Source organism: Priapulus caudatus, unplaced genomic scaffold, assembly GCF_000485595.1.
Source record: "Priapulus caudatus unplaced genomic scaffold, Priapulus_caudatus-5.0.1 Scaffold73, whole genome shotgun sequence".
Taxonomy (NCBI): Eukaryota; Metazoa; Priapulida; class Priapulimorpha; order Priapulimorphida; family Priapulidae; genus Priapulus; species Priapulus caudatus.
In genome coordinates this window covers 69999-85441 of record NW_014577134.1, presented here as the reverse complement: position 1 = coordinate 85441, position 15443 = coordinate 69999, and the positions used below count along the sequence as shown (strand labels likewise).

Sequence of the window (15443 nt, the reverse complement as noted above, 5' to 3'; positions counted from 1 at the left end):
GACTAGATCTATTGCGGTAGAGAATATTCTTTAACTGGCCACAGAAGTAGCGGTTACACACCACTACTGCTTTGCCAAGTTTGACAACAAGGGATATTTTCCATAGATCTGTAGGAGGCCGGCGGATCAACATAAGTTTGCAGACAAAACGAACATGTTGACCTTCTTGTGGCATGTAGCAAGTGGTCTATCAATGTTATCTGCTCACTGATTGGCCGAGAGTTTACGACCAGCCAATCGCAGTGCGCGTATCTCAAAAGCGTATATATCGGGTATATATAAAATGTGGAACCGAAACCGAGCCGAAAACGGAACGACGGTTCGAATATCCGAATGGTGGCGCAAAAACCGCGGTTTTCGGTTAACCACGCGCGTTTAACCGTTACACCACTAGTTATCATCATGTAAAGTTCAACAATAAAATGTTTAGGACCGGCACTTTCTCATGGTCGGGCGGGGGACCGCAAGCATGATATATATATTTTTTGGCCTCAGAATGCAGTATAGATATATATATATATATACTTAGAAAGATATAGATAGATGTAGTCAGCCTAGATATTGATGTACATGTTATCCTCCTCCTACTCCTGCCTCCTCAGTTTGTCACATCACCTGATATTCGGTACCCAATGTCTCCTCCTCTTCATGGTCAGAGGTCAACCGGCGGATGTAAATGCGCTCATTGACAAAGTCACACTTCTCCTGCATGAGTTGCTGCTGTCGTGCCATCCTACACTCGTCACAAACATCTGCAAACAGCAGCAGCATATTAATTTTAGTTGATTAAAAATGATCAGCTTAGCAGGAGATTAGTTGCCGTTTATATAACGTGCAGCTGACCTCGGAAATCACGTGTGTTCCAGAGGCCTAGACCATTTCTATGGTATTCAGATGTACTGAACTACCCCCTTTTTTTATCACATTGATTAGTTGTTAACAGAAGCATTAAGTAGGTGTTATTTATGTAGTTTATCAGAACTAATCGATTGCCTACTCGTGAGTGGCTAATCACTATACACGGCACTACACATCAGGTGTGACTAAGTTTCTTACCTGGGTTCGTGTAAAACGTAAGGCCTCCTTTGTCTTCCAGTCTGCACACCTCAACCTCGACATCAAAAGCAAACTGCTGGCGGACCGTCTGCCACTCCTTGGGCCACACGTACAGAAACCTTCACAGTAACGAGTTTTCGCATCAAACTTGTATCATTACTCAATCAGGATATCTATCAACATTCGACAGATTATGAGATATAAGAACATAATATAAATCTATGGTATCTATGCTGATATGGTCTGGACTTTTCTCTCTGCTATGCCAGGTATAGCAAAGTGAGTGATTTACATACTGTCAACACTTCATAGGACGTACATGCATGCTTGCTTATTAACAGCCATCTCTATACAGCAATTGCTCGATCTACACTATTCTAGTGCTGAATCAATTTTGAAAAAACAAAACAAAGCTGTACAAAACAGAATTTAAACGCACAGGTCAGTATCGACGTCTGCCATTGAACTTGCAGGCTGAACCAGCAGTTTTCCATGTGCACATAGCAGTGGCTCATTGGATAAGCTTGATACTGGATTCCACCTTAATGGCTCCCTGAAAAGCAAAAAATGAGAGTCACCGAACATAGTCACAAATGATCAACCTATGCGTTTACCGGACTAAGAAGAGTCCTTGTGTTTAAAAAAAATCTAAAATGCCAAGTATCTCAAATTGATCACGGAAACAGTCCATTCAATATGGATTCCAGCCAAGAAAACCCACATTTTACAGATCAAAGTCATATCCATTAAGCCTTCGGCGAAAACCATTTCAGACAAATTTGAAAACTTGCTGAGATTTTGGAAGGCATAACAGGCCTTCCAACTGTGTGTTACATTATATGACTTTACAAACTTATTATATTTTATAAACCCACGTTTGATGATACAGAAATCATTTGACAACAACTGTGATCATTCTGCAAGGGTCAGCATGAAATAAGTTACTATACCCTTTCATTGCTTAGTGATACAAATGAAAACCAGCCACCTCTCTCCTGACAGACACACATACTTGATAAATCTTCGCCACTCATTAACAAAGTCTCTGCTGACCAAGTAGAGCTGGTTGGTGGTTGTCGAATCCCACGACGGACGGTTGCGGTCGGCGTACAGGTCTGACAGTAACTGCTTCTGCTCTGTTGCCTTGGTTCTGTGCACAGCCTTCTGCTCCTGAGCCTCCTCACATGTTCTCTGTGTACGACGAAATCGCCACGGTAAAACAATACTCTAACTAAAAATCTACTCAGAATAGTGCCTATAATACTCAATTCATTAAACACAGATATTTCTAATAACTAAGACTAAGAGTCAAAGAAATCAGTGTCTAGTTATAGATGCTGTCCAGCTTTTAGGCAAAATTTTATCGATTTTGCATTTTCATTCTTATTTGATATCTAACACTATGTGCCACCTCGGTACATACTCATTTCTCCATATAACGATACATGTGAACTTTCATAGCGTTTTGCTTGCCTGCGTACACAAGTAGTGAGCCGCGGCTGACAACACTGATGACATCAGATACAACCAGCATTTTCACGGTATTCACTAAGCCAGTATCATTTAGCATCAACCCGTCTATAGCTGTCATCTGCCAGTGATAGTTGAAATTTCAGCGCGACCAAAAATAGCCCTTTTCCCTTCGTTACACACCTTACATTTAGGCGCGCATTTGTTGACACATAGCTTAGTAACAGCATGCAGTACACATCGTACGCACGTTTTTCATGAAAGTGCGATGGTAACCTCGTAATTTCTCACAATTTCTCAAGGTGCATAGAACATTTTACCAATTTAGTGGTGTCAGTTAGTCATGGATATGTCACAGTAAGTACTAACAGTAGATGTTTCACATACATTCACCCATTTTGCACACAGGCGATCGATCATTATGAAAAATAGAAAAACGCTGATTTCTCTGTTTCGATTTCAGCCATAGTAGCCGATGTATAAATGAATATTTTTCTGTGATTACAACTCAACTCATCAAGATTCTATACAACTGATAAGTAGCAGTAATCTAAAAGAAATATGGCAAACCTCCTAACATATACAGACGGATGATTCACCTACCAAGCACTTCTCGCAAACAGGAGCAGAGGCACTGAACTCCGGAGCATCTGGGAAGTATCCCTTCAAGCGAGACCATACATCAATCGAGACTAGTTTTCTTCTGTTTTCTTGCACACACAGTCGCCTATGCCCACTGCACAACAGGTCCTCGTTAAAGCCTTGTAGCCTGTCATCAACACTAGAGATGCTTGTGGTTTCATTCTCTGGGTGAGCAGACCCATCTGTTGGATCCAAAATAATGCTGAATAACGGCTTGCTTCTGCAAGAGTACTACGATTTACATGATATTTTCCAGAAATGCTGCCATATTCAATCATAGAAAACATAAATAGAGGTCTACTGAGGGATAAAGTGAAACAGGGTGAAGTGCGAAACTAAGGTTGTGAGTTTTGGGGCCATGACTCCCGAGTGTTTTGTATTCCTTTGCATTCACACAAAAAAGAGTTATGGCACAAGTGTCATATGTTTGCTCGTTCTTTGTTTCATTCGATTGTATATTGATCACTAATATAGATTGCTTACTGATTGTGTATTACAACATGTAATGAAGTTGTTACCAGTTACTAGTTATATATGTTATTCAACTGATAAAAGAACTGATGAATGTTAGTTATAGAATCACAGCAACAGTCCTAGTATTAGAATTATTTTCTAAATATCTAACTAGTAATCTGTGTAATTGTAAAGCTTGTGCATGTGCCGCATTGACAGTATCTGTGAATCCAATTATCATTGGACTCATAAAAGTATTAACCACTGGCGTGAGTAAATGTAATTATTCAGGCCCCGTGGAGAGAAGCCTGTTAAATAAAGCGAACACCCACATATCCATGAACACTGTCGACAAGTTATACAAGGCCAGCAAGCTATGTGCTTATCTATGTGGTTAAGACTTATAACGATAATTCACATAACTACACAAGAAAGGAGGACTTTGAGGTACACAGACTTTGAAATTACCATTTGCATCCATTTCCAATGAGTGCTGACGTTCTATCTTTTCGTTACTACTCTGTGCTTCTGCCTGCTCCTGCTGCTGCTGCTGCTCCTGTTTATTTTCACTGTTTCCGCTTCCCTCTGCACCACAGTTGTCCTGAATACTGCTGCCGTAATGTTGCAGCACCAAACACCTCCAGCTACGAAGTGACGTCTTTCCTACCCAAAACTGCTTAGTGCTACAGCAAGCAAGCAGTTTTTGAGAAAGAAGATGTTAATGTGAATTGTGTCGATCAGCCACATAGCTAAAACCGTACAAAGAAATTTTACGCAATACTGTTCTTAACTAGGCTTTCCATTTGTTTATTCTGGTTCCTCATGGGGCATATAGAGCCCCAGCAACTCCGCTGCTTGGGTTTTCTGTGACAAACTTCATCCAGAATAGCTTTTTGCTTATGGCGTGAGGCTGCAAGCCTTAATTTAGTTTCCTGCACAGTTCATTACTCTCCAATATGAGATGCGATGATACTATCCTTAACATCGGTAAAGTAATGGCATACCTGCTGCACGTCCTTTTAAGCAAAGCAGTAATGGTTTTGCTATCAGTTGCTACTTTAGCCTTGACATGGATGGATTGACACCTCTCTATCACACATTCTCGACACAATACGTCGCTATGGAAAACATGGTACACTTACAAACGAGTAACAATAGTACTGGCAGAAATTCACATTAAATTTCTAACAAGTTAAACTGCACATGCGGAGGTGCTTTTCTCTATGTCGTCTAACACACCATAAATTAATATAGGATAATGCTCTCACCGTTATTCATGTAATAGCTAATACCATCAAATATCAATTACTTTTACCAGGAGAGCTAGCATTCTTTCATGTGAGAGTAACACCAAACTCGCTGTCATTGCGCGAGTTCTACGAAAGGCGCGTGTTCACTCACCCAGCGAGTCGTGGGCCACCACCAAACTTTGCATATATTACTGCAGCACCTTCACTACTAATGCACTTCGCTTTTACGATCTCGTCTGGACTCAGTTTTCCATGGCTGCACAGCAGTGCAGAGTTATCGACTGAGCGCTCTGCGTCGGGATTAGCCAACCTGCAGCAATGTTTACAGGCCATTTCAATTGCTTACCCACCAATCCTGCAAACGTGCTCAATTTAGGATGAGTGCGAAGTGAAATAAATTTCACACAAGGTCTCCTGGTCCATTTGCAAGGCATTCTCTAGCAATCTACTAGTCAACACATATATAAATAAATCTAGAAATATAGAATACATATATTTCCAACAAAATATCTTTCTTACAATTATTATGATTTTAAATTTAAATACAAGTCCTCAGATTTGAAAAATCTATAAACTATATTAACTATATCTATTATCTATTAACTAGCACATCGAAATAATAATACATCGAATAATAATCTTAAAATTAGCAATAACAAACACTCAAATGAAGCAGAAAATATACGTAAACGATTATCCCACCAGTCACTAATCCACTGTGCTGCTATCCAGTCGGGTAGAACTTCATCCTTATCTTGGAGTAAATTGTACATCTCCCGCACCTGCATCTGCTTAGCTAATCCTGAAGTGACATTCTTATCCTGAGGAAACCAGAGAAAGAGGACACCATGCCAGTAGTTAAAGACTAGCATTTAGAATAAATGACCCAGATTTTAACATATCCACAGTTACTGCAACACAATAAAATTCGGAGAACTGAAATTAGGACAGCATGTCATGTTATCTTAGTGAAAAAAAAACGTGCCTCTTCAACACCGACTGAATGCTTCTTAAGGATAGTCAAGCTTTTAAGTGGAATTTTACCGATTGTTCATTTTCATTCTTATTCGATGGCTAACATTAGATATCACCTCTGCACACACTCATTTCTCCATATAACGACGCTTTCAGAGCGTTTTGATTGCCCGCGTACATGGGTAGTGTGCCGCGGCTGTTGTCACTGATGACGTCAGACATGATACAACCAGCATTTTCACAGTATTCACTATGCCAAATGTCCATCAACATCAACCTTTCTACAGCTGTCATTTGCCACTGATAGGTGAAATTGCTGCGTGGCCGAAAATAGCATTTACACCTCGATACATAACCTTACATATAGGCCCGGGTTTTGTTGACACGTAGCTTAGTGACGTCATGCAGTACACATCGTTCTTACGTTTCGCATGAAATTGCGATGATAACCTCGTAATTCCTCACAATTTCTCAAGGTGCACAGAACATTTTACCAGTTTAGTGGTTTCAGTTAGTCCTGGATATGTCACAGTAAGTACTAACAGTACATGTTTCACATATGTTCACCCATTTTGCAAGCAGGCAGTCGATCATTGTGAAAAGTAGAAAAACGCTGATTTCTCCGTTTCGATTTCTGCCACAGTAACCGATGAATAAATGGATATTTCTCTGTCACCACAACTTGGAATAATTTAGACTCGTTTTAACACATTGCTATAAAAAACGCGTCAGGGTTTGATATTATGTGCCGTCTTTTATGAGTTATGGTTATTTATTTGCATAAATTTTTAATCCGAACATACGACTTAAATTTTAGTTTTATTCATTTGTTTCGGTAAATTTGAAATGTAAAGAAAAATCCTGATGTGCTTTTTTAGATCATAATGTGCTTAACTTGTTGCGAAAGTTTTGTTTTCTCACTCTTTGTGGTAATTGAGAAATATACAAAATACCATTTTTACATAAAAATTAAACATTTGTGTTGTCCCATAATTAGGTGCTGGAAACTTCATGAAATTTTTTGGCTTGAGCTTGTAGATACATCTCATCTATAAATAAAACGTGTGATTGATTCGATTCATTTTGTCAATTACCGTTTACTCTTCAATAAAGCAATGCCCATGCAAAAGCTTGAGTGTATCCTTAAAGTCAGGTGATGGTGTCAATTCCTATTAGGTTTTACCATCGGAAGATGACTCATCTACAAAGTTAGTGACATTGCATAAACTATGAAATATCTCGGAAAAATGACGCCGTCAAAACAAAAGGGTGCGGCCTTGCGTGAGCAGCTTCCGATGTTGTACGGTTGCTCATGGCGATGAGGGACGCAGTGATTCTTACCGTGGCTGGGTTTCGTAGTGATTTTACCTTCATTGCCTTCATCTCCTTCATCCATGCATCAAAGTTGCTGTTATCCTTGCTCACGTAGATCTTCACTCGATCAGGGAGCGCATCCACCGCCGACACCACCTCCACAAGCGGCTCTGCGTGAGAACGAAAGAAAAAGCCGGGCTTTCGTAATGTCAGCCCACCAGAGGAGCCAAATGACAGCAAGACAATGAACTCAGACAGCCAAAAACTGCAGACTAATGCACTGGACTCCTATTCTCTTGACCTTATCGCATTGGTCAACAATGTGTCGTGCACACATACTTGAAATCTGTCAAAATCTTACCAATAAGGCACTATTTCTAACTGCTCAAATTGCAGATTTTTGACAACACCTAACGTTATTAATAACACTATCACTGATATTTTTCTTGGAGTAAGCATTTCTCATGATACTTTATGGTCCCAGCCTAATCAATACCATCAAGTAGTTCTGTATGCAGCCAATGTAATGCAGCCATTGTTATACAGCAAAGGTCGAAAGGACATATGAATGTGCCTGAAGCATGCCACGGGACACTACATCTACACCATGCTCGCACACAGGCAAAATCTCCAACCCAGAACCTCCGTGCATGTTAGACTGCACAGAAGTTCACTACATAACAAATGCTGTGGTAATGATGAAATTACAATAAAAGATCAATATACTAGAGAAAGTCAACAAAGTATAAACATTGTAACTAAACAAGTTGATGCTGTGAATGGTTGCTAGGCAACCGTGAATAATTATTAATAACATGCTACAGTTCAAAACCCCAAACACGTGTACTGGGAGCATAATAGGATATTAAACCATGGGAATATCTAGAATTACTGTCTGATATTTAGTGCTACATAATCTAAAAAGAAAGTTGCAAAGATGCAAAACCTAATCACGAAATTGGTCTTGGCTGAATTGTACTCAGGCAATTGCCTTACCTTTTAAATGCATTTACCTTCTACATTTGTCGATTTTCGTCTGGTGTATGCAAGCATATAGGCATCCTTAGATGTAAGAATACCCTTTACTCCACGCATTTTCTTTGCATTCCAGTCAGGCCTGCCTGTGGAATGAGTTAATTATAGACTTAAATGAATACGGATTGTAATCTATCACGTATATACTATATGAATACATCATTACTATTGCATTAGTGTCTGATAAAGTTTCATGACAGATGATACTCAACAGAAGGTACGTATGGCACAGGAAGTGATGTCGGTAAAGAAAAGACCATTAAATTCAATAGTCTATATATCCTAGTCTAGGATTATTGTACAGACGACCAGCAGGGAGGAATTGTCATCGGTGCCATTGCGAAATTCGAGCCCTGCTCCCCATAGTCACCAATCTCGTCCTCATCCTGGTAGAGCTGCAGATTCTTGCCCTTCATCTTCTCGATCACTTCGTCGTTAAATTTGTACCACGTGGCGCTGCTGGCTTCTTTTATGTGCGCAATGTAGTGACCGGCGTATGCAGACATGCCTCTGTGGATGAGCACAGCCGTCAGGTCATACACAGATGTTTGTTCTGAAAAGAAGCAGGGAATAACAATTCATATCATAGTTTCATACCGGCTATCATTCTGCGATAAATTTTTTATATCGACTGTTCACAATTCATATAACATTACAGAATGTGCATGGCGAACATCGAACGTCGGGTCATCTTCGATTAAAAAAATCATCAGAATTCCACCGATAAAAGCCGATGAGATAAATTAGAATCATCGTGGGACTCTGATATATACCTGCTTCGCCGATGCATTGACTCATATCGAGTACATCTGGAAACTGTATACAGCTGTTGAGCTTCTTCTTCTGACCTGTAGCTCTGCATAACAGGATCAAATCACTGATAGATGTCACAACGCTGAGAAATCAACACACTACATGTTGAACAATACCGTTTTACAGGCATGTCTGAGGTTGGCATCAAGCTTTAGATCAAACAAGCCCAATACCTCGACTAAATCCTATACTGTAGACCATAGTGAATGGTGGCGTCGTGATAAAAGTAGCACAAGTAAATTGGAGAGGTAGCCTCAGAGAGAAAGACTAAAAGAGAACCATAGAGAGGTAAAGATAATGAAAGTGTCAATGACACTGTAGCTCCCCACACAAAAGGACACAAATGACTCGAGTGAGTAAGCAGAAGTCAGTTTTAATTGAGCAACCATCGACGTACATTATAGAAACGATTGCTATCTGTATATCGCAATAATAATTTATAAACCAAAATGAATCACAATTTGTGACCGTAGATGGCGCTATACCCGCTTTGTAGGGATGGCGTTTGAAATAAATAGGTTATGCTTCGTTCCGACATGTTTTGTAAAACTTTACTCTAATATAGACGTTTTATCGGCAGAGTGGAGAGGAAATACCAATTTTGCATTAAAGATATTGTCAATGAAATCTTGTAAAACGAACCAAAGATGAGTGGTGACACCACAACGACTGTTTTGTTGTCTATATAATGATCATATAATTTACAAAACCCACTACCTTAATTTGCATAATTTTTTTTATTAATATCAAAAACGCCCCTCGGCCCTTAATCATTCCACATGCCAAACAGCGCAAAATCCCGTTGAACCTGAAAAAACTGACTGAATGCAATATTCCCATTTTTGCCCAAAAATATTGCTGTGGCTTCGAAAATGTTACGTTCAACCGGCGTGCCTCCAAAAAATAGGACGTTTACTATGGGAGCAATAGCAAATGTAACAAACTAAATACCAACTTTCAAACACTGGTGGGCCCAACGTTTCCTTGGTTTACATCGTTGACCGTTACGCAAAATGTTGACGGACCGGACGGACCGGACGTACGTCGACCCCTGGGCAATAAGCTCCAGCTCTGGACGATGTTCCAAGGTGAGCCTACAAAAATGAAAGACAGTGGGGAGAGAGGAGAAAAAATGGAGAGAAAGAGAGAGAGAAGAGAAGAAGAAAAGAAGATAGACATAGAGACCTTTAAGAAAGCAAGGTAATAGAGAGAGAGAGAGAGAGAGCAGACGAGAAGCGATGATGACAGAGAGAGACAAGAGAAAGAGCAAAAATGAAAGAGAGAAGTTAGAGGTAAAGAAAGAGAATGAACGAGAGAGGGAAAAGAAGAGAGAGAAAAAGAGAGAGAGAAAGAGAAAGAAGAAGAAAGACGAAAAAAGAAGAGATCGATATAGATAGAGAGAAGGCAAAGAAGAGAGAGATTGGCCGAAGAGAAAGAGAGGGTCGAAGGGATTGGAGAGGCCCGCCCGGCTCAGGGCAAAAAGTGATTGGAGGGAGGGAGACCGGAGAAAAGAAGAGAAACGAAAGCGAGAGAAGACGGGGGAAGGGAAGCGGAAGGCATAGCAGAGATCTTGATGCTTCAAAGCCCCGGGGTTACCTATCAAAAATTAAATCCCCTCAGCAGTTGAGTTGAACGCAAGCTGGCGCCCAGAGACCGCAGCCAAGATTCGGCCCCGGGCAAGCAATATATCCCTTGCTGCTGTTGCAACATACTGCCAGTGATACTGTTGTCACCCTCCCCAACTCTTCCTCCTAAGCAATCAAAACTAGATGCTCAGCTTCCACATACTTAAGCGCATGCGACCAAGTCATTCCGGCTCACAATAAGATGAATAAATGATGAAAATCGAATAACACAATCCAAGCAACTCCAGAAATGATTAAAGAAGTAAGTAAGACTCATATATATACCACCAACACACACACTAATTATCTACTTTCTACCACACTCTGTTATACTGGAAGTGGGCCGAGAAAGAGAGAGAATGAGAGAAGGAGAGCAGAGAGAGAGAGAGAGAAGAAGACGCGAGAAGAGAGAAACCTGAGAGAGAGAGAGAGAGAGAGAGAGAGAAGAGAGAAAGAAAATAGAGAAGAGATGAAGAAGAGAGGAGAGAGAGTGAGGAGAGAAGAGAAAGAATAAAAGACCCGAGAGAGAGAAGAAGAAGGAAGAGAGATGAGAGAACGAAGGAGAGAGAGATAGAGAGAGAGACGAGAGAGAGAGAGAGAGAAGAGAGAAGAGAGAGGGGAGGGAGAAGCAGAAGAGAGAGAGAGAGGAGAGAAGAAGGGAATACAGAGAGAGAATGAGAGAGAGAGAGAGAAGAGAGACAAAGAGTAGAATGCAGAAGATAGAAAGTCGGTAAGGATGACAAACCTGCAAAAACTCCTCGATGCATCCGTGAAGTGTTTTATGGCCTTTTATGTTTAGATCCAGCTCATAGAACTTTGACGGTGTATCGGATGACCCACCACAACCTTTGCACCTATAGCATTAATAATTGTGACATTGGCATTATTATTCTTGACAACACAGAAGACTAAGGACAGTATCAACATTTCACAATCAGTTTACCTCAGCAAATAAGGGATTACAATAAGTTTATGGCACTAGAAGTTTAATAGCTAAAACCGATTGAAGTTGTTAACAGGTTATAAATATAACGTTATATAAACGTTATATATAACGTTATAAAATATAATGTTATATATACAACATATATCTTATATCCCCCTTTCCCCCATAGATTATACATTTATACTTACGTAGTAACATATGAATATGTCCCTTGAAACTGATCGCATATAACGTCTATTACTTGTGGGTTAGCATGGTCTTGCAATCTATTACCCAAAAGTTTAGAGAATTCCTGCACATCCTGCTGTAATCCCGTATCCAAGCCCAGGGAAGTCACAAACTCTCCTGGGTCTATATACCTATACCAATTTCAAACAAATCACCACACCACCAACCATCCACACAATGTTTGACTTGTGCAATGAGATTGTAGTTATAACAGATTAGTTTAAGCATTTTTTTCTTTGAATTTAAGTTTTTACAGTATACAACAGCACGAATAATTGATGAGGAAAGATACATGCTGAAGAAATGTAAGCAAAAACTCAGCTATTACATATTTTGTAGCATTTCATTATAATCTGGGCGGTTTCATATACAATTACCCAAATACATGCCACTGCAAGCATAACTTTCTATCTACACAATTATATGGAATCACCTCCTCTCACTTAGCTCTAACAAGGCGAAGATTCCCTGCAGATGTTCACAAATAGATGAAGGCTTCCAGTTATCGACGGCATCATCAGTGCAGACATTTTCCTCCATAGGGCGCCATCTGTAGACCGCTAATCGAAAGTTTGGGTTGTGGAACCATAGCTAAGAGACAGCAGGAAACACACAACACCATGTACACAGAAACTTCATGCACAATCCGAAACAAATCATGTTAACACCAATCAACTACTGTTTGTGTGTGTTTATAAGTGCCATGGCACCTAAGTCCCAGCAAAGTTTGTAACAGTAAAGTAACATCTATGCACCTTTTACATATAAATGCACCTGCCAGTGGTGTAACATTCGTTTTAGAAAACATGATAAGGTAGCTAGTATAGCTAGTTTTTATTATTGGTAACTAAAGACTAACATGATAGCTCATTTCTTATTCCAAAGAAAGCCCTGCATAAATAGCTAGGCAGTTAACCATGATCAACACGTTTTTATAATGGCAAAGGAACTTACCTGCAGAAGGCTATTCACATAACAGGTGGCTCCTAAATTCTTTAAACCAACGAAGGCACCCTGAGCAAAATCAAATTAAACAGTATAACTATTAGATCATTAATCCCATGAGATTATTACATTTTCACATTATACAATATCATTAAATAATTTTCCTTATTTTATAAGTAACCCCTTCAATTCCTTTTCTTTAATTTAGCTAGTCTAAATCAAGATATTTAACTTTGAAAGAATCATGTCACATTTACTTTATGTGGGCATTATCTAGAGAATTATGTATGCACCCAACCACAAACAAGTAATTCTTACAGATCACATATTTAACATTTAACAACATTTCTCATAAATAAACAATCACGTACATTACGAGTAACATGCAAAAAACTTTCCTATTTATTTCCTCCTAAAGAACATAACCTGACTTGAAACCATGTATTTATTACAATGCATACCTTTTTCCTTCTCTCTTCATCTGGATCTTCTATATCACTAAACTTCTTCTCGTCGATCTCACCCATCCACACACTCTCACCGAGCGCATTCAAGCAGCGAGGACTTCCCCGACAATTTCGTCTATTAAAATCCAATTAAATTAAAACTCAACTTTTTAGCGTGATGATTGATGTAGTGCACAAACAAAACATGTGAAGAACTTCATTCACATCGCCCTACGTTGTGCTGCAGTACACGAACAATTCGTAAATATCAGCTAAACACAATCCACGTGATCTCGTTATTTAGCCTTACCATAGATTATGTTTGTGAATGTGTTTAATGCATATAGCTAACACGTAACCAGTGTTTCCCCTGCATTGACAGGAGCGAGACGGGCCGCCTCGCTCAAATTCTTAGCCGCCACACAGAAATTTGGCCAAAACACCGCCTCACTGACGACAATCACTGTTCTTCCATCAATTAACTACACTCATTGAACTAAAATCGAAATATAGCTTAGAACGCACCAAATTGCACCATTTTTTCAAAAGATTTCCTGAGGGCATGCACCGGACCCACCTAGCTGGGCGAGCACCTGCAGTGCTCGCTTAGCTAAGACCTCAAAATGCGCAAACATAAAAAAAAATGTTTTTACCACCTTAAGCCCGGCGCACACGTGGCGATTGTTCAGCGACTGGGCAACAAATATCTAACATGTTTGATATTCCAGCGACGAGTTTCTGGCGTCAAAATCGGTGACGCCGGGCAGCGCACACGTGGCGATTTCTCGGCGATTTTGTTGCTGGCAACAGAATCGCCGGGACTGTCGATAAAAATCACCACGTGTGCGCCGGGCTTTACAGACCTTTTTGGCCAGGGAAAACACTGCACAACTGTCACTGTCACACACTGAAACTAGCCATTATGCAATAACAGTAACTAACATCACACTACTGAAGTACCAGTAGTACTGGCAGCAGGTTCAAGTCTGCCCCCTCCCCATAACGCTAACACTATAGCACACATAATATAACAACAGTGTCACACACGCACGCACAAATGCATGGATGCAGGTGGGTGCAGACTTGACCTTGCCGCCAGTGACTAATAGCAGTGGCAAGACTGGCCGTAGCAGGGAAAAAATTAAAATTGATTTTTCGGAGGCTACTTTTCAAGCTCGCGTGCATGAAAATAGCACTCTAAAATTTGGTTTGCATTGAACTCTATGCAAATTTACAGGGGCTCTTTTTGGCATTTCGGGGGCTAAATCGCCCCGAGCCCCCGTGTATTTTTTTCACTGGGCCGTAGTATTCATAGTACTAGTAGTCATGATGGTACTAGTGTAGCGTGACTGAGGCATGGGTCACCATCATTGCCACTGGGTAACCTCTTGAATATTATTACGCAGTGGCTACGCATCCGGAACCGGTCGCCTAGCCTCCAGGCTACGCATCCGGACATCCACTCACACAGTGATCGCGCGACCTGCGTACACGCATGATTGCGCAACGGGACGCTCTGCTGATTGCCGTAAATATACAATATATGCACTGCTGCCGTCTATCCTTTCATCCGTCCTCTCTCGCTATCTCTCTCTTTCACACACACACGCACAGCTCTCTCTATCTCTCTCACGCACACACAAACTCGGCAATCAGCAGATCATCACGTTGCGCAATCATGCGTGTATGTGTCGCAATATCACTGTGTGAGATGTATGTCCGGACGCGTAGCCTAGCGGCTCCTCCTCCGGAACCGGTCGCGTAGCCACGGCCATATTACTATTAGTCTTCAGTCCAAAGGACAGTGTATCAAGTTCAAGTTCAAGTTCAAGTAAAATTTATTTTCATTGGTATATAATGAACATTATTAACACAAGCTAAGAGATTTTGCACCGATTTTGTATCGAAGACAGAAAGAGACATTGGGCCCATGCATAGTTTAGCACCCCGGATTAGTTTAGCACATGTATATATGCAAAAACATATTGGTACAAGTAGCGTTTACACACCCGTGTCGTGAGTTTGGTTAGGGTTAGGGTTAGGGTTAGGGTTAGGGTTAGGGTTAGGGTTTTTAAACCTGGGGTTGTCAAATAGGAATGGGCCAACATATTTGCGGGGTGCCAAGCTATTCTTGATCCCAAAGTTGATCAAATACTTGAAATAGACAGATCAACATTGCGGATCACTGACACAGTACTACTACTAGTACTACTACTAGTAGTATTACTATTAGTACTAAGTAGTA

General features: G+C 40.4%; 1 protein-coding gene across 1 annotated transcript in view; it reads right to left on the bottom strand.

Moving 5' to 3' along the window:
• Positions 1-15443, bottom strand: part of LOC106821432 (ubiquitin carboxyl-terminal hydrolase 48-like) — a 45977-nt gene that overhangs the window by 30071 nt on the left and 463 nt on the right. Inside the window, exons 2-21 of the mRNA XM_014826229.1 lie at positions 13214-13334; positions 12762-12821; positions 12241-12398; positions 11768-11938; positions 11379-11487; positions 10705-10759; positions 10605-10623; positions 8969-9051; positions 8566-8748; positions 8174-8281; positions 7215-7330; positions 5574-5692; positions 5023-5181; positions 4626-4739; positions 4090-4304; positions 3130-3350; positions 2069-2247; positions 1496-1609; positions 1057-1175; positions 616-752 (exon numbers count right to left, since the gene is read on the bottom strand). Of these exons, the coding sequence (XP_014681715.1) occupies positions 616-752; positions 1057-1175; positions 1496-1609; positions 2069-2247; positions 3130-3350; positions 4090-4304; positions 4626-4739; positions 5023-5181; positions 5574-5692; positions 7215-7330; positions 8174-8281; positions 8566-8748; positions 8969-9051; positions 10605-10623; positions 10705-10759; positions 11379-11487; positions 11768-11938; positions 12241-12398; positions 12762-12821; positions 13214-13334 (2560 nt within the window). The remainder of the gene's footprint in view (positions 1-615; positions 753-1056; positions 1176-1495; positions 1610-2068; positions 2248-3129; positions 3351-4089; positions 4305-4625; positions 4740-5022; positions 5182-5573; positions 5693-7214; positions 7331-8173; positions 8282-8565; positions 8749-8968; positions 9052-10604; positions 10624-10704; positions 10760-11378; positions 11488-11767; positions 11939-12240; positions 12399-12761; positions 12822-13213; positions 13335-15443) is intronic.